At 42.7% G+C, this 27,834-nt stretch overlaps 1 protein-coding gene across 1 annotated transcript; it reads left to right on the forward strand.

Moving 5' to 3' along the window:
• The first annotated feature begins 11,398 nt into the window (after window positions 1-11,398).
• On the forward strand, window positions 11,399-13,198 carry LOC103707798. The gene has a single exon (XM_039122299.1). It carries the CDS (start codon window positions 11,487-11,489, stop codon window positions 12,735-12,737), a length of 1,251 nt encoding a protein of 416 aa, XP_038978227.1. The 5' UTR covers window positions 11,399-11,486; the 3' UTR covers window positions 12,738-13,198.
• Window positions 13,199-27,834: the final 14,636 nt, after the last annotated feature.

Consider the following 27,834-nt stretch of genomic DNA (forward strand, 5'->3'; position numbering starts at 1 on the left):
CTAGTTTTATTTTGCTCGAGGACTAGCAAAACATAGGTTTGGGGGGGTGATAAGTGTTGAATAATTTATAATTTAATTATCTTTCCATAGCACTTACCAATGTTCTTAAACGGATAAATACTTATTTTACCATGAAATTGAATAATCATTGAAATAATTTTAATACATGTTAAGAAATAAATAATTCCTTCCTTAAGCTAGGTGCAAGTAATCCTAGAGACTCAATAACGTTGGGTTTGAGCTCAATGCCCAACTGCCATGCATGCACCCAAGCACTATCCACCATCCGTGGCTCTCCAAGTAATCCAACGATTTAGAAATTTCTGTTTTCGCATCACGATTCCTCCCAACCGTCCGTGATAAAGTATCCAATCATTCCAGGATCCGTGCCATTCTTCAGCTCGAGCTCAAGCCAATCACATGATGGAGCTCAACCCAATAGACCAAGCCAAAATAGGGGAGATCAGCCCAACGCAAAGTGTACAAGCTCAGCCATCTCGCAGCTTGTTGAGTTGGTTTCCGCATCAGCCTTCCATCCCAGCGTCGAAGCAGGGGAAGCATCCAACCCTTCGTGATCCACGCGGTGCACCAGCGACCAGCTCCTTCCCAGCTGCATCCCACGAGTGCCCACTGCGTCCAGCTCCTCTGCCATCAGCCCGCCCCAGCCGGCTCCAATCACAGCGCTGAAACAGGGAGACTCTTTGATGCCGATGATTCGAATCCTCCCCCACCAAAGCAACCCGATCCTCCATCCTCGCTTCAAAACAACGGGACCTCGTATCAGCCGCATGCCAGATCCACCTACGCGGCATCGTCTTCATCTCCGGCCCTTCTTCCGCCCATGACGCAGCCCATTCCACCTCCCAGTAGCCGAGATCCCGCGACCCGATCAGCTCCTTCCAGCCAGCCGAGCGTCTTCCGCATCCAAGAGTCCGGATTCCCAGCTCCAAGCCGTGATCCGCTCCTTCCAGCTCGCGTCCCTCCTTCCTGTGACCCAGCATCCCGTTCTTCATCATCACCGTCCGCGTCTCCTCCGAATTCAAGATCCCCAAATCCCGGATGACCCCGCCTCCGCTGCTCTTCTCCCTTCCGCATTCACTAGCATCTGCAATCAAGCCCGAGATCCAGCCATTGACGCCCTTCATCATCTTCGTCCGCGATCTACCCCCCCAGCATCACGCCCTCCTCCTCTCTCGGGATCCATCGCTAGTCTTCAGCGGTCTATAAGAGGAGGACGGTTGGGAAGAACGAGGGGGAAGGCCATGGTTTGAAGAACAGAGGAGGAGCCTCTGTTCGGAAGAGAAAGAAATAAAAAAAGAGAGAAAGGAGGGGGGAAAGAGAATAGTTTGTGAGCTACTCACAGTGAGGTTATTGTAGTTTGACTGCACATATACATGGTCTCTAGCCATATGGGTCCATGCAGTGTAGATTGGCTGCAGTAGGTTCACTGTAGGAGTAGGGTATGCACCTATAAGGAATCTATCGACCTTGATAGATAAGGAGAGATCCTATGTGATTTATAAGACTGAGTTCGTAAGACCTCGGCCGGGGCAAATTGCATAGTGGAGAAAGAATTCTCCGCTCTCGAACTTAAGTCGAATAAATCTTGACATATGACAGACGAAGGGGTTTGACGAGTTATCCATGACCTCCGTCTTGTAGGGATCCACGATAGAAGGACTGTATCACATAATAACTGCACCTAGAGGTTCATCATTTTATTCTACTGGGTAGCCACTACATGCTGCTAGGTGTCACTGGTGGATGGTGGGACTCACAGGGATTATCTCGATGATCGATAAACCCTAATGAGTAGAGTTGGAATCATTCCAATCCATTGAAAGGAGTTTTCAATGATATTGTGATAGAGATCACAATATATCTCACTACCAGTCAGAGTAGAACCTATGGGGTCACACACACTAGGGGCATTGACCGATCCGATGGTTGAATCGTGATTAAGAATCATAAGTAATCAATTCGATTGATAATAAGTTGAAGAAGGAACAAAGGAAATTAATTAATTGGACTTAAAACAAGAATCCTACTTGGAGTAGGATTCCTAGAGTCCTAATTGGATTAGGACTAGGATTCCTACTTGGACTGGGAATCCTATTTGGAGTAGGACTAGGATTCCTACTTGAAGTAGGATTCCTATAATCCTAATTAGATTAGGAGTTGAATTAAATTTGGATTCCTACTTGGAGTAGGATTCATAGAGTTCTAATCGGATTAGGACTTCGAATTCAAATTAAAGTCCTAATTTGATTAGGACTAGAATTAAACAAGTCCTAATTGGATTAGGATTTCTTAAGTCCTAATTAATTATTAATCTAATGAATCAACAAGACTCCTAATTGGATTAGGATTGAAGGGTTCAATTGAGTCATGGTTCATTAAGTTCTAATTGGATTAGGACTTACCTAGATTAAACCCAAATTGGTTCATCCTTGGTCCAAGCCTAATTAGATTAGGACCTAACCATGAGTGACCTTCCTAATCCTCCTTAAAGGAGGATTAGGTTAACCATGAAAGAGGGGCACACGCCCCTCCTCCTTTTCCTTGCTTGGTGCGGCAAAGAAGAGGGGCCGGCGCCCCTCTTGGAAGTTTATCATGGAGCTCCTACTTTGTAGGAGCTCCACATGCTATTTAAGAAGAGGTGTGGGGGCTGACCTAGGGGATGATTGAAGCCCTCTCCCTCTCCAATTCGTGGCCCCCTCTCCTCCCCTTTCCTTGGTTCAGCCGCAAGCAAAGGAAGAAAAAGAAAGGTGGCCTCTTCATCCTCCCTTCCTCCTTCCAACGCAAGGAATAAAAAGAAGACTGCGGGGCTTCATTCCTCTTCTTCTCTTCATCCTTCTTCTTCCTCCTCCCAAGCACAATCAAGGGTTGATTAAAAGGGAGGACATCAGCCATTAAAGTTATCTCTGCAAGGGAGCTAGCACCCTGGGGAGATAGAAAGCTTGGATCGGTTCCTGCTTCGTGTGGATACCCATAGAGGCCGGGCACTTGAACGGCTTCAAGCGAACCTTCATCCAAAAACCACGATCATCAGTTTGCGGTGATCATCTACGCACACAAGGTGAAGATCTGATCTTCTAATATTTTTAAAAAGTTTTTAATCCTTATCTATCTACGAACGGTTTTAAACAACGTTCATGTGATGAACGGTTGATCCCGCGCATGCTTCTTCCGCTGCATCTGAAATTTTGAAATTTTTCTGCGGCATGGGCGGGTTCCTAACAACCCAGTCTGTGGCAATGTTTGCCTTCCTATATACATGCGTGGCCTGGTGGGAGCATGATGCAGAACCGGAATGAAACCCAGCATGGAGCCTTGATTAAGCGACTTTGATTTAGAATTTTGGTTTAGTTGAGTCCTTGTTTAGTTCAAATTGGTTTCCAAATTATGTTTGTTTAGCTCTGAATTCAGGCTTAATTGGGAGTCTATTTTGATTAGGATTTGATTAGAGATTTAGGGTGAGTCATGGCCATAGTCATGGCCATATAAAAGAGTTCTAAAGGGGGCGTCGTCCTCCTTCCTTCGTTGTGTTTTTGCTTTCATGAAGGAACAATAGTAGAAGCTTTGTTTTGAGCCCATGATCTTCCCTGTTTCCCTCTGTTTTGGTTGTTTGAATCAGCTGTAGGACAACTGGGGCTTGTTCTTTCCCACGCTTCCCACACCATTTGGTATCAGAGCGAGGATTCCCCTGGTTCGGTAGCAGATGATAGTGTGGCGAGTGCTCATCCCGGTGATGGAGATCAAGGGATGCCGGCCTTGTGGGCGGCCGTTCGCAGCTTAGAAGGAGCCATCCGTGACATCCAACAAGCACTCCAAGGCATGCGGATCGACCTCAACCGGGAACGTTTGCAGGCCCATGAGAATCTCCCTCATGGTCCATCGGTACCGGCACGGGATCCGCCCCACCGGCATTGACAACAGGTTCTTTCGGAGTCGTCCGAAGAGGAAGCAGTTTATGGGGCATTTGGTGGATCGCGACTGCACCAAGGTGATTATGGCTTCGATGGGGGCGAACAGGCCAGAGGAGCCTTCGAGCGACTCTTTCCCGATGGAGGAGCAGCTGACGAAGGCATCGGTGGGCTGCATCCATAGAGGAACAGGCCTGAGGCGTTCAACCGCAGGCTTCATGTTGGAGGCGCGGCCTTTGGTCGGCGAGTCCTTGTTGAAGACAGTGTATACGAGAAAGCCAATGAGTTCAGTGGGCAACGTCCATAGAGGAACCAAGATCATGCGGGCTGCAAGCACAATGGACTCAACCAAAGACCTCATGTTGGGGGTATGGCTTTTGACGGCTGCCCCCCTGATGAAGATGTAGTCATTGACGAAGCACAGGAGCTATGTCCATGGATGAACAGGGCCCATGCAGGAGGAAGGAATACAGAACCCGTGAGAAATAGGTTCCCTTGGGGCGTTTGTTATAGGAGCTCCCCTGATTTCAGATTAAAGGTGGACCTCCCTGCATTCAAAATGGTAATCTTCATATTGAGGAATTTTTGGATTGGTTGGCCGAGGTAGAAAAATTTTTTGATTACATGGAGATCCTAGATCAAAAGAAGGTGAAGTTGGTCACGTATAAATTGAAGGGTGGAGCATCTGCATGGTGGAATCAACTGCAACATAACCGTCTACGACAAGAAAAGATGCAGATCACTACCTAGCGTAAGATGAAGCAACATCTGCATGGTCGTTTCCTTCCGCCTGACTACGAGCAAGCGCTCTACCATCAGTACCAGAACTGCCAATAGGGCCCTCGGACGGTGATCGAATACACTGATGAATTCAATCGTCTCAATGCCCGTAACAACCTATCGAAAACAGAAAATCAGCAAGTGGCATGGTACATCGGTGGATTGAAGCCAACCATCTGAGATCAGGTGGATTTATATTCAATGTGGAGCCTGTCGGAAGCCGCAAGTTTGGCCTTAAAACTTGAGGCGCAGGCAACATGGAAGGCACACCAGTTTCAGCCCATGAATCGAGCATCATCCTCGTGCTCCACCATAGCAAAGCAGAAGACTGTTGGAGGGCGGCCACCTCGAGTCAACCACCACCGATATCCACGTCGAGAGGAGCTAAAAATTTCAGCAAGCAGCAGGCGGCTCCAAAAAGTAGTGGCAATCCCTATGAGAGACCAATGCCTATAAAATATTACAGATGTCAGGAGGTTGGGCATTGGTCTAACAAGTGTTCGAAGCGGCAGCTAGTCAATGTGGTCGAAGCTGGGGATGAAGAAGAAATACCGCATGAGGAGGAGGAGCATGAAGAGGAGCGGACCGATGATGAAGATGTTGAGGTGACGGCGTCGGATCAGGAAGTTCCGGCCTCCTTCGTGGTTCAGCGAATTCTATTTGCCCCAAGGAATGAAGAGGAATCGCAATGCTACAACATCTTCCAAACTTGCTGCACTGTCAACAAAACTGTGTGCAATGTGATTATTGACAGCGGCAGTGGCGAAAAAATTGTTTCTTCTGCGTTGGTTTGTGCGATGGGATTGAAGATAGAAAAGCATCCGTCTCCTTATAAGATTGGATGGATTAAGAAAGGGGCTGAAACAAGAGTGGAAAGGGTATACAGGGTGTCATTGTCCATCGGGAGGTACTACAAGGATGAAGTGGCATGGGATGTGGTGGATATGGATGCATGTCATGTTCTACTTGGGCATCCATGGCAGCATGACACAGATGTTATATTCAGGGGCTGAGACAACACATACTTGTTCCGATGGCAAGGTAAAAAAATTATGTTGGTGCTTATGAAAGAGAAGCTTACCCCCAAAACTTCTCAAGTAGATAGGAGGTCCTTCCTTGCGGTTTCTGGTGCACAGTTCATGGCGGAACTCAAAGGGGCTGAAGAGGTTATGGTGTTGGTTGTTAAGGGGTCGAAGATGCCTATCATGCAGCAGGTGCCCGAGGAGTTCAAAGAATTGCTGACGGAGTTCAAAGACATCATCTCTATAGAATTACTGAATGGACTGCCTCCCATGCGAGATATTCAGCACCATATTGATTTGGTGCCTAGTGCAAGCCTCCCTAATCTGCCTCATTACCGCATGAGTTCTAAGGAGAGCAAATTCTGCGGCAACAAGTTGAAGATTTGATCAGAAAGGGGCTGATTCAGTTGAGCATGAGTCCATGCGCAGTGTCTGCACTGTTGACGCCGAAGAAGGATGGGAGTTGGCGCATGTGTGTGGATAGCCGTGCGATCAACAAGATAACGGTAAAATATCGTTTCTCCATACTCTGTTTGAATGATATGCTCAACATGCTAGAAGGAGCCAAGGTCTTCTCCAAAATTGACCTACGGAGCGGCTACCATCAGATCCGGATTCGTCCTGGTGATGAGTGGAAGACGACGTTCAAGATAAAAGATAGGTTATACAAGTGGATGGTCATGCCTTTTGGCCTATCCAATGCACCGAGCACCTTCATGAGAATAATGAACCATAATGATAGTTTGATCTATAGTCGTAATGAAATTGAGCATAAGGAGCACTTGAGAGCAGTTTTGTTTGCTTTACGGGAGAATCAGTTTTTGTAATCTTAAGAAGTGTCATTTTGCTACAAAACGCTTGATGTTCCTGAGATTTGTTGTTGGGGCTAATGGCATACATGTTGATTAAGAAAAGGTAAAGGCAATACGGGAGTGGCCGACTCCTGCAAATGTTAGCCAAGTCCGCAGCTTTCATGGGTTAGTGACGTTCTATCGGCGTTTCATCTGAAACTTTAGCACCATCGTTGCTCCCATCACTGAATGCATGAAGAAGGGCCGATTTCAATGGGGGGAGCAGCAACAAGCAAGTTATGAGTTGATAAAAGAAAAGCTAACCTCTGTACCCATACTAGCATTACCGAGTTTTGAAAAGTTATTTGAAGTGAAATGTGATGCTTCTGTGGTCGGCATAGGAGCTATTTTGACCCAAGAAGGATGGCCTGTGAAGTACTTCAGTGAAAAACTTAGTGAAGCACGGCAAAAGTGGACAACCTGTGAGCTAGAGTTCTATGCCATTATCTGTGCGTTGAAGCATTAGGAGCATTACCCTATTCATAAAGAGTTTGTTTTCTACAGCGACCATTCAGCTTTGAAGTACATCAATAACCAAAACAATTTGAACCGAATGCATGTTCGATGGGTGAGCTTCTTGCAGAAATTTTTTTTTGTGTTGAAGCATCGGTCCAGGCAACAGAATCGGGTGGTAGATGCTTTGAGCCGACGCAGTGCTTTACTGACTACCATACAGGCAGAGGTTGTGAAGTTCGAATATTTGAAAGAGCTGTATGTAGAGGATGAGGATTTCAAGGATGCATGGGCAAAGTGTACAAGTCATCAAGCAACGGAAGACTTCAACATTCAAGATGGCTGCCTATTTTAGGGTAATTCCTTATGTATTCCTAGATCATCATTGCAGAAGAAGCTGATTAGAGACCTTCATGGTGGCGGTCTTAGTGGGCATATGGGTTGGGACAAGACCATTGTCAGTCTTACAGAAAGGTACCATTGGTCGCAGCTGAGAAGAGATGTTGGAAAATTTATTCAGAGGTGCTATACTTGCCAAACAGCGAAGGGGCAGTCGCAAAACACTGGACTCTATATGCCTCTACCTGTGCCAAATGGTATTTGGGAGGATCTATCGATGGATTTTGTGTTGGGTCTTCTCCGAACACAAAGAGGTGTAGACTCAATCTTCGTGGTGGTGGACAGGTTCTCCAAGATGGCGCATTTCATCCCTTGCAATAAAACATCAGATGCATCCCACATTGCAACATTGTTCTTCCGAGAGATTGTTCGTTTGCATGGAGTACCACAATCTATAAAATCAGATCGAGATTCTAAATTTTGAGTCATTTCTGGCTTACCTTATGGCAAATGTTTGACACTTAATTAAATTTCAGCAGCACCGCACATCCTCAGATTGATGGACAGACGAAAGTGGTTAACAGGACACTTGGTAATTTGATCTGTTGTATCTATGGGAGCACCCCGAAACATTGGGATTATGCCTTGACCCTAGCAGAGTTTTCTCCATTGTTTATTCAAAGGCACCAAAACATGCATTGGATCTGGTGCGCCTACCGAAAATTTTTGGAAAGAGTGTAGCAGCAGAACATTTAGCAGAGAAAATTCAAGCAATATAGTTGGAGGTGAAGAAGCGCTTAGAAGACACAAATGCTAAGTACAAATCAAGGACGGATAAACATTGAAGGCACAAAGAATTTCAAGAAGGCGACATGGTGATGGTTTTCCTGCGCAAAGAAAGACTTTCCGTGGGAATTTACAGCAAATGGAAGCCAAGAAAGTATGGCCCATACAGAATTTTGAAAAGGGTCAATAACAATGCTTACGTTGTGGACCTACCTGATGATATGGGAATTTCAAAAACTTTTAATGTCGCTGATATCTATGAATACCATAGCCCTGAGAAATAGTTATATCCAGATGAGAACTCGAGGATGAGTTGTGTTTCAGTAGAGGGGACTTATGCAGAACCAGAATAAAACCCAGCATGGAGCCTTGATTAAGCAACTTTGTTTTAGAATTCTGGTTTAGTTGAGTCCTTGTTTAGTTCAAATTGGTTTCCAAATTATATTTGTTTAGCTCTGAATTCAGGCTTAATTAAGAGTCTGTTTTGATTAGGATTTGATTAGGGATTTAGGGTGAGTCGTGGCCATAGTCATGGCCATATAAAAGAGTTGTAAAGGGGGTGTCGTCCTCCTTCCTTCGTTGTGTTTTTGCTTTCATGAATGAACAATAGCAGAAGCTCTATTTTGAGCCCACGATCTCCCCAGTTTCTCTCTGTTTTGGTTGTTTGAATCAGCCGCAGGACAACAGGGGCTTGTTCATTCCCATGCTTTCCGTACCAGAATAGCATTCCTCCAGTAGTCTGCGGATGTCATGGAGCAGTGGCCTCTCCCGAGTAGAGCATTCCTGACCCCGGACCCACTCGAACACCATAGCCGCATCCCCTTCAAGGAGGATGCAATCCACGCCCAGCAGCCACCTCGTATAAGTAATACCCTACCATGCAATTCTAAGCTCGGCACATACACCAAATGTATTAAAGATCCACCGACCCTCTGCCGCCGCCACCATTTTAGCATCGTGGTCTCTAATGACGAATTCCACACCTTCGCATCTCCCTCCCTCGCCCACACTGTTGTCGAAATTTACCTTGAGAAAGTCAATGGGTCGTGCATCTAGGAAACAAGCATAATCCTGGATGCTGCAATAGCAGAATGCGGGCCCCAGATTTTTTTAGCCAACTCAACAGGCGATGCCTCAATAGTGCCGAGAATCTCCATTGCATACAATAGAGTCTCCACCACCTTCAGGTGAGAGCTGCCATCATCGAAGACTTGGGCATTCCTATTCAGCTAATAGTGGTAGGCTAGGCAGGCAGCACATATTCCTGTCTTCTCAAGCACGGGTCGCCACACTGAGGCCTCCAGGAAGCACAAGAAGTCCTCGATGGACGTTCACCCTTGCCGTAGTCGGGGTGGGCCGAGGCATACCTCCAAATCTGGTTGGCTCGCGGACACTCAATGAGAGTATGGTAGATAGAATCCTTCACCTCTAGGCATACTACATAGACTGAAGAAATTCTTACTCCCCGCTGCAACAGCATGCCTCTAGTAGGCAAACACCCCCATGTGGGGATGGATGCGCATCCTCTAGATGCATCCTCCATCAATCTGCTGAACTGGAGATCTCCTGACCATCCTAGATAAGTCAGGAGCTCCCACCACCAACCTCTTAATCATGCTCCAGACTCTTTTGTTCACTGTCTCCACTGTCTATATTCTAGGCTTTAATATGACATACCACCACTAGGACCTTTTATCTCTATACCTATTAAATAGAAATAAGAGATAAAATTTGACCCCTCTCCAAAATTAGAAAAATTAGAAAGAAAATCGTAGAAGAATCGACTCCTCTTAATTATTTTTGGAAGTCATGTAAAAAAGAAAAATTTTGCATATATTTTCTTTCACTTAAAAAAAACCACTTCTTAATAAATTTAGGAAGTCCATGCACAAAAAGAAAAGGAAGAAAAGAAAAACAAGTAATTAATTAAAATAAATTATATTTTTAGTGGTTTAAAAAGGGGAAAAATTCATTCAAAATAAAATGTATGCACAAAAAAGTTCCACATAAAAAAAGAAAAAATGATTCATTCGTAATATTTTCTAAATAAAATGTTTAGTAGGACTCTTGAAAAAATAATCTTAATTTTTTTGGGAAACTCCACAAGCACAAAAAAAGGAAAAAAAATTGTTCATAACATTTTCTTGACAAGCACAAAAAATTCAAAATAAATTAGATATTTAGTGGAATTCTTCAGAATGGAAAAATATCTGCTTCTCATTTTTTTGGGAACTGTACATGCATAAGAAAATGAAAAATTAATTTGTTCATAATATATTCTCCGTGAGTAAATTAAATTTTTAATGGGACTCTTCAAAAAGGAAAAAAATCATGCAAAGAAAAATAAATGCACAAAAATTGAAAAACTAATTTATTTGTAATATTTTCTAAATTATATTTTTAATGAGATTCTTTGAAAAAAGAAAAAAATACTATTTATTTTGGAAATTCCATAGGTAGAAGGAAGGGAAAAAGTAATTCATTGGTAATATTTTCTTGTTGAGTAAATTAAATTTTTAGTATGACTCTTCGAAAAGGAAAAAAATCATATAGAAAGGAACCTTCATAAATGAAAAAAATACCATGTGCATTTAAAAAATCATGCATAAAAAATTCATAATAATTATATGAAGTCATGTGAAAAAAGAAAGTCATACACAAAAAAAATAGAAAAATTAATGAAAATTCAGAAAAAAATAATTCATTCATAATAAAGGAAAAAATATAATATTCTGAAATTGTGTAAAAACAAGGAAAGTGGAAAAATTACTTTTTATTTTTTAGACTTTTAAAAAAATATTTTTTATTTATTTATCTCAACACATAAAAAAAATTTGAACTTGAATTTAGTGTGATGGCAATTGAAGCTAATAAGACACCAAACGAAACCGGTTCTATTTTTTTCAGCAATTGAAGTGCCAATTCATACCACATAATTAGTATAGTACCTTTATTTTTTGTTCCATTTTTAATTTTTAATTTTTTTTATTATGTAAAATTTTATTTCCGTTCCATTATCATCCCGCTTGTCATGCGGAAAGATTAATAACTGCGCCCAGCGGTGCACCACGGGAGTTCCATTTTAAGGGCTTTATGCTAAATCTCCCGAAAGCTCTTGTAGCAACCGCAAGCGAAGGGAAGATTTCTTGGGTGGTCCCAACTCGTACTCTGTTTCTCTTCCAACTCGCCTATATAAACCCACTCCGCAGCACCCTCTCTTCCTCCCACGAAAACCCTCTTCTCGTCTCTCTCGATTTCCGTTTAATTCTTAGCAGACCGACCCCGCCGAGGTCGCCGGAACCATAACCGAACCATCCCACCAGCTCACCATGGTCGACGTCGACCGGAGGATGGCGGGACTCACCCACGCCCACGCCGCCGGCCTCCGCCGCCTCTTCACCCGTGCCGCCCCTGCCCCCTCTTCCGCCTCCGCCTCCCGCAGCGGCCTCCTCTCGTTCTCCCCGCTTGCCGAGGCCGTCATCTCCCAGCTTAAGTCCTCCGCCGTCCCCGTCAACCCTGGCCTCTCCGACGCCGACTTCACCCGCCTCGAGGCCGAGTTCAGCTTCGCCTTCCCCCCCGACCTCCGCGCCGTCCTCGCCCTCGGCCTCCCCACCGCCCCCGGTTTCCCCGACTGGCGCTCCCTTCCCCGTCTCCGCGCCTCTCTCGACCTCCCTATCGCCGCTGTCTCCCTCCAGATCGCCCGCACCACTCTCTGGCTCCGCTCCTGGGGCCCCCGCCCCGCCGACCCCGACCGCGCCCTCCGCTTCGCCCGCGCCGCCCTCCGCCGTGCCCCCCTCCTCCTCCCCCTCTTCGGTTGCTTCTACATCCCCTGCCGCCCCTGCCTAGCCGGCAGCCCCGTCTTCCTCGTCGACGAGACCCGCCTCCTGTGCTGCGGCTTCGACCTTTCCGACTTCTTCCGCCGCGAGTTCTTCCTCGTCGACGAGACCCGCCTCCTCTGCTGCGGCTTCGACCTCTCCTTCCACTCCCCGTCCCCCTCCCTTCTCCGCCAGCCATCAAACTCCGACAACCTCGTCATCCCCTCCGTCGCCGGAAAGACCCCGCGCTGGATAGAGTTCTGGAGCGATGCCGCCGCCTCAGACCGCCGCCGCCGCAACTCCTCCTCCTCCACCACCTCAACCTCCTCCTACGAGTCTGCATTTTCCTCCCCCTGGTCGCCCCCACCGCCCGATCCGGAGCAGTTCGTCGAGATCCGGCCGCCGCCGCGGCTGCCGGACTGGGTTGAGACCTACCTGGACCGGATCGGCTCGATCCTGAGAGAGGGCGGCTGGGGAGAATCGGACGTCCGCGAGATGGTTCACGTGTCTGCCGCCTCCGGCTTCTTCGATGACGACGGCGAGGCCGTGGCGGTCGACACCCACGCGGTGCTCGACGCGCTACTCCTCAAGGCGGACCGCTGCTCCGACTCTCTCCGCCGTGCCGGCTGGAGCTCCGACGACGTCTCCGAAACTCTCAGCCTCGATTTCCGCCGGCATAGAGCGCCTCAGCGGCCGCCGGTGAAGTTACCGCCGGAGATTGCTCTCAAGATCGTGAAGCTCGCCGAGGCCATCGCGCGATTCTGACCGTCCGCTTCCGGATTCAAAACGGAATCTTCCGCCTTCGAAACCCATTTGCAACGCCTGAAAAGAGCGTAGAAAAAAGACAATAAGTGTACGTGTAGTAGTATATTTTTTTACGTATAAGAGGAGATTATGAAAAGGATAATAATAATTTAATAAATATAAAATAGGCAATTAACGGAAAGGGGTTGGTGTGCACTGGATTTGTTTGTTTTGGGGGCGTAATGCGAGATGGGATCGGTGGTTGCGTCTCTCTGTCTCCAATTTTTGGGTTTTAAATTGCTGGGTTGCTCTCCTGGCTCTGCGATCACACGCGCGCTCTCGCCTAATTTCGAAAAAGAGGCGTCCTGTGGCTCTCCACTTTTCTGTGAAAGCGTGAAAGCCCCTGCTGTTATTTTCCTTTCTTTTCTTGCTTTGCTTAAGAGACACGCAGGTTGTTGTTTTGACGATTGTTTATTGGAAAATATTTCCTACGGCCACTCAGTTGGAAGTCACTTGTAATGCGTTGATTATTTTAATTTAAGGATATTGATGCTTAGAAAAAGATTTGTTCCAAGAAGGGAATACGATGGCCCAAGGGCTAAGGATTACATTGGCAAAAAGAACACCAAACTAATTGGAGAGGCAAGCAACTTTAGCCTTTGGTGGTTCCCTCATCAGGCACCCCCACTGCTTCAATGGTCAATTTCAGTATGAGCTCTTTAGCTGCCATCAGTGTAGCAATCTCCTCAGGCACTAGCCCCTCAGCTAGCCCCTCAATGACCGCACTTTTAGCGGCTGGCGCCCCAGAGGCAGGTTCCTCAACCCAAGGTTCCCTAGCGGAAGGCTCCACTACCACTGCCACTTTTCTTTTCTTTTCTTTTCTTTTTTATTTTTTTTGTTTTGTTTTTTTTGAAATAAAAACAACGTTTCATATAGCTCTTAAATGAGTACAGCCAGCAACATTAGCAGTATCTCTAGTCCAGATAACCTCTCCAAAATGCCGGGCAACGAAAGAAACACTTCAATTAATCGACAGCTCTATTCACCTCCCGATACACATGTGCTGCATTAAAGGAATCTATCTTCCTAACCAATCTGCGGGTCATCCAAATCAGTGCGTGGTTATCTCCAAATCTACCCACTTCCCGTATCCAGTCAATCACCGTAGAAGAGTCATCCTTAAGATATACCCCATCTGCACCGAGTACCCTCCACACCCTCCCAAACTGCTCGAAGCTATCGCCACTTCTTTGTCGCAACGTCGGCTCCTCTGGAGGAAGCTCAGCAAATGAACGTCCTTGCAGCTCCTATCTCAAAAGTTTGAGTCTGCAATAGGCATCCAGGAAATCAAGATTTGCCCTTGGAAAAAGGACTCTAGCTTGCTCGCGGCTGAACTCAAAGCCCACCATGTAGGAGTCGCTCCCAACTCGTGTGAGTTCGTCCACGAACTTCTCAAGCTCTTGTAGTTGAGGACTGCTTGCCTTGCTATGTTTGTCATTTTAGCCTTGAGATCCTTCACCTTCTCATCGGAGGCAGCAGTCTGCAGCTTTAAGAAGAAATTCTCTCTCTTGAGGCGCCTAAAGTAGAAGTCGCATTGTTCCAGGTTCTACCGTGCCTCTTTAGCCCGAGCTTGCTGTTGCTCCTCACACTCCATCACCTCTTCTGCCATTATGGTGGCCTCTTTGACTTTATCCATGGCCTCCTCTATCCTAATATAGGCCTCATCCAACTAAGGTCCCACAGTCTACAAGCTATCTCAGAAGGCCTTGACGCCGCAAGCAGCCAACACAAAAGCTTGTCAGAATGCTTCAACTTCAAATCACTTAAATATGAGAAGGAAAAAGAGGATTGACACCCACTATCATGGCCACATGGGTCGTGAGGAGCCCGAGCTCGGAAATTTGCATCTCCCCCATCTTAGCTTGGTCCCTGAGAGAGAGTTTTATCCAACAAATGGCATCGGTCGTCTTGTAGTGATCTATGATAGATCTCTTGGTCACCAAGTCGGCCCGTTTGGCCTTCGATGCCTTCAAACTCAACTTCAACACCCTGGAGCTAGAATTTCTGCCAGACTTTTGAGATCCCAAGGTCTTCTTGCAGTAGGCCACCTCACAGTGAGCCTGAAACCCAGAAGGCTCACCTTGCGAAGCTCCTAGCTATGAAGCTTGGAGCTCACTCCTCGTTCGGTGAACAAGATCAAAATCAGAGAATTGCAGCACACCCTCCTCACAAACTAACAGAATTTGAATATCTCACGATTGTGCAGGATGCTGCTCAAATCGACACTCCTCTTGAGATGCAGGAGAAAGTGGCTTCGGTCTTTTGGAGGAAGGCCTGACCAAGGTGCCTTCTGCCTCCCTTTTCCTAGCTTCCTGGCAACCTTCACCAAATCCTCCCTCCATAGGGCCATCTTTGGCTCTGCAACAAAAATCAACTCAGTGAGGCAACATAAATCGAGATAAAGAAAAAAAATAAATAAAGCAGAAAACCAAACTGATAGTGGTGTATCGGAGGATCCAAGGTCGGTGAAGCTAGCTTGGACTAGGTTTTCGAGAAGAGTTGATCAAGCCTCAGCACTCTCAGTCAACCCACAAACATGATAGTCTCCTCCTCCCAGTGATTCAGTAAGTGCATCTTGTCAAGCCTATTGATGATGGGTCTCCAACAGGTCGAGTATGTATGTAGTGGGTAAATGGGGATTCTGAACCCTACCTTAAGGGTATCCTCATATAGTGGTAGATGGTTTGTCGTCTGCTCGAAGACCAGAAGTCAACCTAAATCTTACGGAAGCTGGGATGCTTTAAGTCCTTCTAATCCTATCTAGGTCGGCCCCAAAAAGACAAACTCTTTCCAACATGGCTTCCCTAGTTCTCTTGGGTGCAAGCTACCTAAGGGACGACCTAACGGAGGGAGGAGACAAAGAAGACATACCTACTACAACAGGGGGAAGGAAGCTCTCCCTAACGGCTACCTAGGGCAAAAAGGCTTTGGATCCCGGACATGGGCACTCGCAAAAGAAGAACAGTGCATAAGAGAAAGAAGCAGGAGATCACCAATTTTTTTTTTCTTTTTCTTTTTTTCTTTTTGTTGTTAAATTGGCATTTCATATAACTCTCAAATGAGTACAACCAGCTAAATCAGCAGAAAGAAAATGAACTAAAGAGGAAGGAATCTCATCAGCCCTAGTCCAGATGAATCCAGAATGTCGAGCGACAAAAGAAGTAATCCAATCAGCAGCTCTATTTAATTACTTTCCGAAATATGTGTGCAGCCTGGAAGGATTCTGTCACTACTTCTTTTATAAAATAGTGAATGGTCCAAATGTTGCCAAGTGCGCGACTCAGATGATAACCCCTGCTTACCAAACTCCTAGTGGAGATCATGACCTCTAAGCTCCCTACACAAGGGATGCCACATGGCTCATGTGCAGCGTAAGGAGTGGCGTCATTAAAAATTGAATGACAGACCATGAATTCTAAACAGTCCATAGTACTTGAAGTGTGGGATTTCGAGTGTTTCACATTTCGACAGTAGGTTTGAAATCTTGAGATGGATACCAGCAATCCGAAGCTGACAATGAGCACAATTATGTGGCACGATCAGATTCAAACAACTCACAACCAACATGGAAACTTTGCCGCCTCCTAAACATGACTAGACAGAACCAAGCTCCGATAACAATTGGATGGTCAAGCCGAGCAGAGAAAAAGCAATGTGGGACTAAATACACGTCCGCACGGATCCTTACATACTCATCCCATTCAAACCCTGACGTTCTCGTCAGGCTAAGGGTTCAAATCCATTCAAATCTAATCACAAATACCACGATCGGTCCGTGGTCAATCCCAATGGATCCGTGCTGCAGTGTCCCCTAATCCACATAAGTTATGGGCCGGATCCGCTCTGATATCATTTGTAGCAACGCAGAATCTCATCCAAAATAGTTAGCCGAAAGTTACTATTTGGGTTCCTTGATCCTCTATAATTATTCAAGATCTATCCAGCGAATAACTGATGTGAGACTAAATACACGTCCGCACGGATCTTCATACGGACCAGCTCGAATTTTGAAAATTTAACCAGATGGCAGTGAAACTAAGGCTTGGATCTCGAACCAACGACATGCTGTGGCCCAAGCGGTTTGGGATGTGGATCAGGTGCTATTTAAGCATACGTTACTGGGAACAGGCTTTTCCGCAGGAGAGGTCGCCTGCGGGCAGACAACTGAGGAGGCTGATCTGGGGCAGCAATTATTCATTCAGTGGAAAAGTAAAAACCATGGTCGTGTCAGGTGGGACGGACCAACTGGGTTTTACAAAGACTGTTGGTTAAGGGTTGGCCTTCCCAGATTCGACCTGATGTGACATACACATACCAAGTCTATTCCTAACAACCCATACTGATCCAGGATTCCGTTTAACGTACCACCGGGAAAATATTTGGTTTGGCCTCGCAAACAGATGGACCAAGCCAGTCTACTTGGATCACTAATGTGGTGTCATGTTGGGATGAGCCATGCCATTTTGTTTCATTTCAGACTACCATGGAGGCTATCTGCAAGTCTCATATGCTCATGAACTCATGGCTTCATGTGCTAGCGGACATGTATTCACGACCTACCCGGTGCAACTAGACCAAGATAGTTCCTATTTACATAGATATTGACTTGAGGTAATTTAGACTTGAACTATTTTTTTTTGATTCTATTGCATGTATCCATACTAGATTTGTATGAATTATCTGTTAGGTTTCAATTGCTCCACCTGAACTTGCTAGTTAGTATATTGAGCTTGCTTGGATCATTTGAGCATTTATTTGTCATATATATAGTTGAGGTCCAATTAATTGTCAATATTGGAAGGAAGGAGAGAGTTTGTGAGAACCCACAACCTCACCCCAAAAACCTAACCAGAAATTATCATTTAGAGCTTTTTCGTACTACTTAAGTACCCAAGATGCTCACAGTGTATAGCTAATATCAAATTAAAAATGTGCCCGCACAAGTCCTCACACTCTCTTTCTATTTAAACCTTAATATCTTAACCATGGAAAGAATCTATGAGGATGATAGTGTTATTTTGATGATTAACAAGCAATAATCGAGAGTATGTTATAAGTTAATTCGATACTTCATTTATAAGTCTGTTACTCTCAGTATATTTGTATAACAAGATAAATATGCATTTCATTGTTTATATGAATGAATCTAACCTTGAGTTGCAGCAAAGTGTGGATTGAGTCGACCCCAAGGATGATTGGGTCGACCCCGGCACATCAAGAAAGCATTTGACACACTTCTGCAAAAATGGCACAGATGAACAGTAAGTTGGGTCGACCCAAGGAAAGCATGAGTCGACCCAAACCTCAAGCCTCTCAAAGACTCAGAAAAATGGTTCTCTGGAAATACTGAGAGGGTCGACCCAAGATGAAGTTGAGTCGACCCAAGCTTGAGTCGACCCAAACACTGAGAGGGTCGACCCAAAGACAATGACAGAATACATGACAGAAAAGGTTCTCTGGAAATTCTGAGAGGGTCGACCCAAGAAGAAGTTGAGTCGACCCAACTGAACCTTGAGTCGACCCAAAGAAATGTTGAGTCGACCCAAGTGAAGGAAGACTGAATTGCAAGTTTCTGTGGTTCTGAGAGGGTCGACCCAAGGAAAGGTTGAGTCGACCCAAGTGAAAGTTGGGTCGACCCAAGGACAGGTTGAGCAGACCCAAACACGGGCAGAAGCATAACGGCTAGTTCTGCAGAAGTACTTTTTGTCCTTCCAACAGTGAGTAACGGCTAGTTTTTGAATTCTAACCATTGGAGCTTGTCCAATGGATGAAGGAAACTATTTAAAGTGGCACTATTCATCAGAGAGAACATCCTTTTGCAAGAATATCAAAGAGTACACAAGAAAGACAAAGTGCCCTAATCTTCTTCATCCAAGTGCTTCATTCAAGAGTCAAAAGAAAGTGGTTGAGCAGATTCCAAGAGTCATTAAGAGCTCCATCCACCCTTGAAGAGTGAAGCATCCTTGACAAAGAAGAGAGAAGTCACATCAAGCGATAACTATTCTCTAAACTTTTCTTTGTAGATTATATTGTTATATTTGCTCATCTATGAGCTTAAATCTTCTTACTTTGTTTATTAAACTCCTTGTAAAGGTTAGTTGGCTAGCCCGCAAAACCAACGGAATAGGTTGATTGGTGAACCCGTAAAACCAATTGTAAAGGTTGGTTGGTGAGCCCGGAAAACCAACATAGGTTCGTTGGTGAGCCCGTAAAACCAACATAGATTTTTGGTGAACCCGGAAAACCAAAGTGTAAAGGTTTTTGGATTGTGAGCCCGGAAAACAATCCAACTGTAATCCGCGGGATTATAGTGAATTCCCAAGGAGTCGCTTGGGGAGTGGACGTAGGTGCTTAGGAGAGCACCGAACCACTATACTTCTTGTTGTTTGTATTGTGATTTGTTTAATTCCACTAACTCATCAATTAACATAAGTAAGATAGTTAAAATTAAGAGAAACCAATTCACCCCCCCCCTCTTGGCTTGTCACCTTGGGCAACAATCTAATCCAATTATAAAAATCACTATAAGCTTATGAGTAACCCCCAAGAGGCTCATCATGTGATGTCTCCTAATTACATGTAGACGGTAAACCAACTAGACTTTGATACTGTTTTTGTGTGAAGGGGTATGTTTAGTCCACTATTGATTGTGCACTTGGAAGAATATAGGCACTTGAACAAGGATGAGGACCATAAACATACATTTTGGCTAGGTTTTTAGATAAGATTTTAGTTTATTGCAAATATTATCAGGTAAAACTCAAGCCATAATCCTCGTGCGAATAGTTGACATTTCAGCACGGACTCTTCTAGGGCTAACCACAAACCACATGCAGTTAGAAAGGTTATGAAAAAGACTAGGAGTGCAGATACGTTCATACACTTAGATTCCTTTTATTTTTTGTATTTTTGTAGTTACACTATAGTTGTTTGTTGCTCAACCTGGTTGTTTTCATTATCTCAACAAGTGATCAGCCTTAGCCTGGACATGGTGAACCATGGTGTTGGCATGTGCTTTCTAGCTTATGATTGTTGTCTATGATGTAGCAGATTTTGACTTGCATCTGTAAGTACCTTGTTTATGGCTTCAACATAGGTAAGATGTGCCCATATTTGGAGAAAGTTGTTTTCATCAGAGAAGATGAGGGCATTTGACGCTTTGATTCTTCCATACACGACTTGAGGTTGTGCCAAGCTTCTGCCAAATATCCATTCTTGTTTGGGTTTCTGTTGGTTAATAGACTAGGGAGGAAACTGGCTTATTTTTGTTGGACTAATGATGAACCTGTAATCTACATGATCTGCTGTTTACCCTTCTGTTTAGTGCCGTTAGGCTTGTCTCTGTATCCCCATCCTGCCACTTGGCCCACGGGACTGAGGCAGTGATTGGTGGTCTATTCAATTACCCCTTTTTTAATAAAAAAAAAAGCAGTCAAAGTTTCAATAATGATATCAGACTGTTGAAATCATTCCTTGTCCCAAAAGTTTAAGTTAATAGAATAAGTGGTGATTTTAACATGGTAATTTTAACCCTATTATTAAAAAATTTTACATATTGGGCTCACCTATTAAAAAAAAAAAAGTTCAGCCCACATGTGAGGAGGAGTGTAAGAAAAATATAAAAATATATAAATAAATCTACCTCATCCTATAAACTTATGTTTTTGGGACAAGTGGTGATTTCAACATAGTATTAGAGCAGAAATCTTGAGTTCGAACTTTGTCTTCGCACTCTTTAACTCAATTATTAAAAATTTTACAAGTTGGGCTCACCCATTAAAGAAAAGTCTGGCCCACATGTGAGGGAGAATGTAAGAAAATATAAAATATATAAATAATTCTATTTCATCCTACTAGCTTAAGCTTTTAGAACAAGTGGTGATTTTAACCCAGACCATTGCAATAGAAGCCCACCAAAATCATTTTTGAATGTTTAACACCTTAATTTTTTAACAACGATTTCTACAATGATTGTTATAATGATGAGTATAATAGGCAATTACAAAATATAATGATATTATTTGCTCTGACTGTACTTACAAACACTTTTGGATGGAGAAGTGAAGAAAAAATTAAATATTAATGATAATATTTTATTAGGAAAACAAGGCAAATAAAAATTAAGTGTTTTTGTTGTAACCGGTTGTTACAGCACAATAATGTGCTATAAACAGATGTTATTTTTTCCTATTACGTATAACAACATATTGGAGGCAACCAGAAACTGTTATAATGGAACATCATAATAGTTATCATTCTAGACCTGGCTAGTAGTAGAGGTTTTTTGTGGATTTTTTTTTTGGGGCGCAGGCGCAAGTTGCACACAGAGTGCTATACAACCCTAGATGGTCTCTATATTATCTATGTTACCCAAAATGACAATCCAAGAGGACGAGGGGTGAATTATATTTTTCAAATCTTTTCATAAGCTTAAACATATCTTAATTAACACTAATATGTAATTTAAGTATGCACAACGAAATAAATGATAAATAAATTCAGAAAATAAGAGCAAGCACAAATAAATCAAATACCAAGATTTTATAATAGTTCGGAGCCAAACTCCTCCTATAATCACTTTCCAAAGTTTCCCCTATGGGAATGTCACTATAATCTATAAACATGATTACAACTCAGTTGTTTTTTAGGCTTACAACCAAAATTAGTTAATTTTTTCTGGCAATCAACCAAAACCAAGCTGTTTTGCTGGTACAATTAAACCAACCCCGAGTTCTAATCCTTAGAAACTCTTTGCTGATTTTCGAGCTCGGCAAAACTTAATCGATTTTCTAGGACAATCGACCGCAACCTTGCTATTTCACGGGTACAGCCAGACCTTACAAGCTAGTTGATTTTTTATGGTGTCAGCTACACCAAAGATCTCACACGAGATTTCCTAATCTTGTGTACAAGAAAAAGATAGAAAATACATACAGTGTAACCTCTACAAATATTGGATTGATGCCATTGAAGCTTAAGTTTGTTACTTTGAAAGTTGGGATTTTGGTGAGTAGAGTTCAGCACTTCTCCTTTCTCTTTCTTGTTTGCTCTTGATGTTGTAATGGAACTTCAAGATTGATTCTCAAACTTTGGATGCTCTTTTTGAAGTGGGTGGAGGAGTTAAATGGTCACTTCTCAGATTGATCCTCAAGTAGAAGTTTAAGAAATGTTGATAGACTTGTCTTTCTTTTTATTTTGATCTTATCCACTCACTTTTCTTGATCCCCTCTCTTCTTGTTGTCTTTCTTGGGTGTTTCCATATATTCGTATCTCAAACAACGGGTTAGAAAATGTTTCTAGCCATTAGAAAGGCTAAAATAACCATTGGAAGTCAATATGGCCGTTCTAGTTTCGCAAAAAAAAAGCCCGTTGCTATTGTCAAGCGCAGATGAGTCGACTCGAATTCTTTAGAGATCAACTTGTGATCTTCAGTGGTCATTTCATGAAAGGAATGCTTTTGACTGCTTTCTATTTTTTATTTATGGCCATTCAGGAGTCGACTTGTTTACGCTGGGGTCGACTCGTGATCTTCAGAAGTCGGCTCATTTACTATAAAAAATTCTCAAAACTCTTTAAAAAAATTTTCCATGCTTCTCTATCATCTCAAACTCATCGAGTTTCCTATACAACAAATTAACAACTCCAAAAATACAAACTTATTAGTGTCATACTCAAATGTTTGTTCTCATCAAAGTCAAACCATTGGGTCAACAATCTATCATGGAGATAGACAGTTATTAAAGAGATGGGTGTTGCATGCCATATATGGTTCGTTTTATATGCCATATACTGCATCTTATTTGATAGTCGTCCATTTATATGATTGGATGATATGGTGACCATCTAGGACTATAGTTTTTTAAGGTGCAAAATATGCATCACAGGGGATCTTGGGTCAAAATCATTTAGAAGTCTTACTCCAATGCTGACAGTCAAAGTCATATAGCTAATGCAAGGATTTAACCTTTGCAAGTAGCTTGCTGGCTACTTTACAAGGAATTAGGCTCATTCCGAATTAAACTGAAATCACAAAAGCCATAAATAATTGTGCCAAGTAAAACATAAATTAATTAAACTACTTATCAAATATGATATTGAAAAAACTTAAACTAAAATATGGTATTTCAATCTGCCTCTTGAACCCAATGAAAGGAAAAAGCCAGTTTTTGCATGCATGTAATTTTAAAAATTTTCAGAAAAATGCAGCAGAAAGATAGAATTAAACTCTTTTAATTCCAAGCATGCAAGGGAGATCATATCTCAAAAATAAATTACAGGAACGTTTAAACTATTTATGTAAAAATAACTATAAGCATGATTAATCATAGAATTAGAAAATCAGCAATCCTTGTTAAGTTCTAAACCTAAATAAGATAAAATAAATCTCATACTGTGGAGTGATTGATTATAACCCTATTTGATTTTGATGAGCTCAAAGCATTTGAGTATATCTTATGTTATACTAATGAATTCAATCTAGTGTTTCAGCCAAATATTTGTGAATTTATGTTTAATTGTCTCTAGCCTTGGTTCAATACATTTTGGCTAAGTATGGAACTCAGTTTGAACCAAAGTCTGGAACGCGAGTCGACTCCGGAAGATTTCGAGTCGACTCCAAGTGTTTCAGACGTTCTGGTACAGACTCGAGTCGACTCCGGCACATTACGAGTCGACTCCGACTGAGAACAGACAGCAGGACAGAAAGATGAATCTCAGACCCTGTCACCGAGTCGACTCCTGAAGAATTAGAGTCGACTCCAATGCTTGCCGAGTCGACTCCAGCAAAGTGCGAGTCGACTCCATGGAGTAACAGACAGAAAGACAGAGAAGTCGTTTTAGACTCTGAGAGCCGAGTCGACTCCAGAATAACTGGAGTCGACTCCGACGGTTGGCAAGTCGACTCCTAAGGAAGCAAGAGTCGACTCTCAGAGGAATGCTAGACTAAAAGTCAGAGAGCCAACTTCGGTGTCTGAGAGCCCAGTTGACTCCAGCAAAGTCCGAGTCGACTCCGAGGCAGTTCAACTCCAAAGACAGAAGACCAGTTTTTCTGGCTCTGAGAGCCGAGTCGACTCCAAGAGAATCCGAGTCGACTCGAGGAAGTAAAACCGAAAGAAAGATTTTTGGAATACTGAAGAACGAGTCGTCTCCAGAAGGGAAAGTCATCTCCAGACGTTGGTGAGTGGACTCCAGGTTTAGCCGAGTCGACTCCAGAACGGGACGGCACTTTATTTCAAATTTTGAACAGTGGGCGAGTCGTCTCCAGTAAAGCATGAGTCGACTCCAGCAACAGCCGAGTCGACTCCAGATCGAGCGAGTCGACTCCGATCCCAACGGACAATTTGTCAGGAGTTGCAGATTGTGCAGAACGGCTCCAAAAGTGTGTCTAACGGCTAGTTTTCGATGGGAATGGCTTAAATAGCCAGAGTGAACAGTAATAGAGCAAGAGAGTGAGACTCCATTGAAAGCAAAAGAGATTTCCACCTACCAAAGCCTTTCAAGAGTTAATACAAGAGAAAGAAGGAAGAAGTGCATTGAAGTCTACTCTCCAAACGTCTTCCTCGCATTCAAGGCTCTCCTCTGACATCAGATCATCAGTGCATTCAAAAAGGAGACTCAGAGTTCGAGAAGCCCCTTCCTCCTCTTCCAAAATCTGTTTGAGGACTTCTAACTCTACATTTCTTATATTGCTCATATTTGCTTGTTAAGAAGCTTTTCCTTTATTCTTTACAAACTGTTTTATTGTATCAAGGTTGTAGAGGTTTGTTGGTGAGCCGAGGTTAAAACCAACGGTGTAAGGGTTGATTGTGATCCCGGAAAAACAATCAGGTGGTTCTAGTCGGTGAGCCTGTGAAAACCGACCGAGTTTGTTGTGATCTCGTAAAACAACAAGTTGGGTTGTGAGCTTGTAAAACAATCGGCTGTAATCTGAGGGATTATAGTGAACTCCCAAGTGAAGCTTGGGGAGTGGATGTAGGAGCAAGGGTTAGCTCCGAACCACTATAAAATTTCTTGTGTTTGTGACTGTTTAATTGTCTCTTCCATTCCCCTCATCCACTGCATATAGTAAACTAATTAATCCACCTGCAACTAAGTTTAATTAGGTACTCATTAAGGTTTTAAATTGCAATTATTATTTAAAACCCAATTCACCCCCCCTCTTGGGTTGTCTTCTTGGGCAACAAGTGGTATCAGAGCCGGAACTCTTCTACCAAAAGAGTAAAAAATCAAAATGACAACCCCATTTGGATCTTTTCATATTGAGGGGCAGTCCACCCATAGACCTCCATTCTTCAATGGAACCGACTACTCCTATTGGAAGGCTAGGATGAGGATATTTATCCAAGCTCAAGACTATGAGATTTGGACCACCATACTTAATGGACCATACATCCCATCAATTTTTGTAGAGGGTGTTACTATATCCAAACTTGAAAAAGATTGGGATGACAATGATATAAGGAAGGCACAACTAAATGCCAAAGCAATGAATGTGCTTTATTGTGCTTTATACCGTAATGAATTTAATAGAGTCTCTACTTGCAATTCTGCAAAAGAGATAAGGGATAGACTTGAAGTGACCCATGAGGGCACGAATCAAGTAAAAGAATCTAAAATAAATATATTAGTTCATAAATATGAACTATTTAAGATGGAATCTAATGAAACTATCACTTGCATGTTTACTAGATTTACTGATATATTGTCAATGGCCTAAAAAGCCTTGGCAAAAATTATACTAACAGTGACCTTGTCAGGAAAATTCTTCGATGTTTGCCAAGGTCATGGGAGGCCAAGGTAACGGCAATCCAAGAAGCCAAGGACTTAAACAAGCTTCCACTTGAGGAGCTTCTTGGATCCCTAATGACGCACGAGCTCACAATGAAACAACACAGCGAAGAAGAATCCTCTCATAAGAAAAAAATAATAGCCCTCAAATCTACTTCTTCTAACAAGGATTTATCTTGCAGTAGCAGCAGCGAAGAAGAAGATAATGAGGGAGATGATGATGAGGCTCTTCTCGTGCGAAAGTTCAGAAAGTTCATCAACCGGAAAAAGTCCTTTCATCAAAGGAGAGGTATCTCAAGTTCCTACAATAAGGATAAAGGTAAGGAACGGGAAAATGAAGGAGTCGGATGCTATGAATGCAAGAAGACGGGACATTTCAGAGTTGACTGTCCCTTACTGAAGAAGGGCAGCAAATATAAGAAAAAGAAAGTCCTCGTCTCCACTCTATCGGACTCCGATTCATCATCATCATCATCGGATGAGGAACAAGAGGAAAAGGCCAACTTCTGCTTCATGGCGAATGAAAATGAGGTAACATCTGAAACGCATTTAGATTTCACCTTTGATAAATTGTATGATGCGTTTAATGAACTAATGGATGAATATAAGACAATAAATCTTAAGAATAAAGAACTAAAACTAACTAATCAATCTCACTTCCATAAGTATGATAAATTAATTAAGGACAAGAATTTTATCATTAAAAAAAATTTAGAACTTAAAACAAGCAACCAAAAACTAATTCAAAAAACTAATAGCTTAATCAAAGATAACGAAAAACTAACCAAGGAAATTTCAGAACTTAAAAACGGTAAACAAACTTTAAAAGATAATCACACAAAAGACTTAAACACACTAAAAATAGAAAAGCAAAAGCTTATACAAGAGCTTGAAAAATACAAACCTATTGTTGAAAAGTTTACATATAGTTCTGAACAATTGGAAGTGATACTTAACAATCAACGAGCTGTGTTTAATAGAGCTGGTTTAGGATACAAACCTAAGAATAAGCAAAAGCTCCTTAGTAACTTTTTTGTGAAAGCAGGGGAAAGTAAAATTAAGAATATAACCTATTTTTGCTGTGGAAAGGTAGGACATAAAGCTAATGTGTGTGACCATAGGAAGGTAGGAGCTAAAAGAAAAAATAAAAAGGTTTGGGTTCCAAAAGGAACCAACTTTACTAATCTTGAAGGACCCAAGAAAACTTGGGTACCTAAAATTATATGATTTCCTTTTGTAGGAGTGTCTTGCAGCCAAAGTCGACAAAAACTGTTGGTACTTGGATAGTGGCTGCTCAAGACACATGACAGGTGACAAGGAGCAATTCTTCACCCTAGAGCCTAAAAAGGAAGGTGCAGTGACATTTGGAGACAATAATCAAGGTCACATCATTGGTATAGGTAAAATACAAATCACCTCCTCAACCTTTGTTGATAATGTACGGTTGGTAGATGGTCTTAAACATAACTTACTTAGCATAAGTCAATTATGTGATAAGGGTTTTGATGTTCTGTTTAAACCATCCCTATGCATCATAACCAACTCAACTGACAATAGCTTAGTATTCAAAGAAATAAGACGTGGAAATGTCTATGTAGTAGATCTTGAAGATCTTGCTAAAAACAGTCCTTGCTTAGTAGCTAGTGATACTAAGGTTGATGATGCAAGTTGGTTATGACACCGTAAATTAGGACATGCAAGTATGGATACAATATCTAAGTTAGTTAAAAGAGATTCTGTAATAGGTTTGCCAAAACTAAAATTTGAGAAAAATAAAATTTGTGAAGCATGTCAATATGGCAAACAATCGAGGAGCTCTTTTAAATCCGTAAATTGTGTCTCTACCTCTAGACCTCTTGAACTACTACACATGGATCTATTTGGACCAACTAGAACCACAAGTCTTGGTGGAAACAAATATGGTCTTGTTATTGTAGATGATTTTTCTAGATATACTTGGGTCATGTTCTTAGCTCATAAAGATGAAGCATTTTCTGTATTTAAGAAATTTCATAAGGAAGTAACTAATGCAAGAAATGTTTCAGTCATAGCTATCAGAAGTGATTATGGAACGGAATTTAAAAATTATCTATTTGATGAATTCTGTAGTAAAAAAGGGATAACTCATAATTTCTCTGCACCTAGGACACCACAACAAAATGGAGTTGTAGAAAGAAAGAATAAAATCCTAGAGAAAATGGCTAGAACCATGTTGTGTGAAAGTAACCTCCCTAAGTATTTTTGGGGAGAAGCCATTAATACATCATGTCAT

This window comes from Phoenix dactylifera, unplaced genomic scaffold, assembly GCF_009389715.1.
Source record: "Phoenix dactylifera cultivar Barhee BC4 unplaced genomic scaffold, palm_55x_up_171113_PBpolish2nd_filt_p 001453F, whole genome shotgun sequence".
Classification (NCBI taxonomy): Eukaryota; Viridiplantae; Streptophyta; class Magnoliopsida; order Arecales; family Arecaceae; genus Phoenix; species Phoenix dactylifera.

What these genes read in the sequence shown, in the direction of transcription:
- LOC103707798 (XM_039122299.1), top strand. Translation starts at nt 11,487, where the DNA reads ATGGTCGACGTCGACCGGAGGATGGCGGGACTCACCCACGCCCACGCC.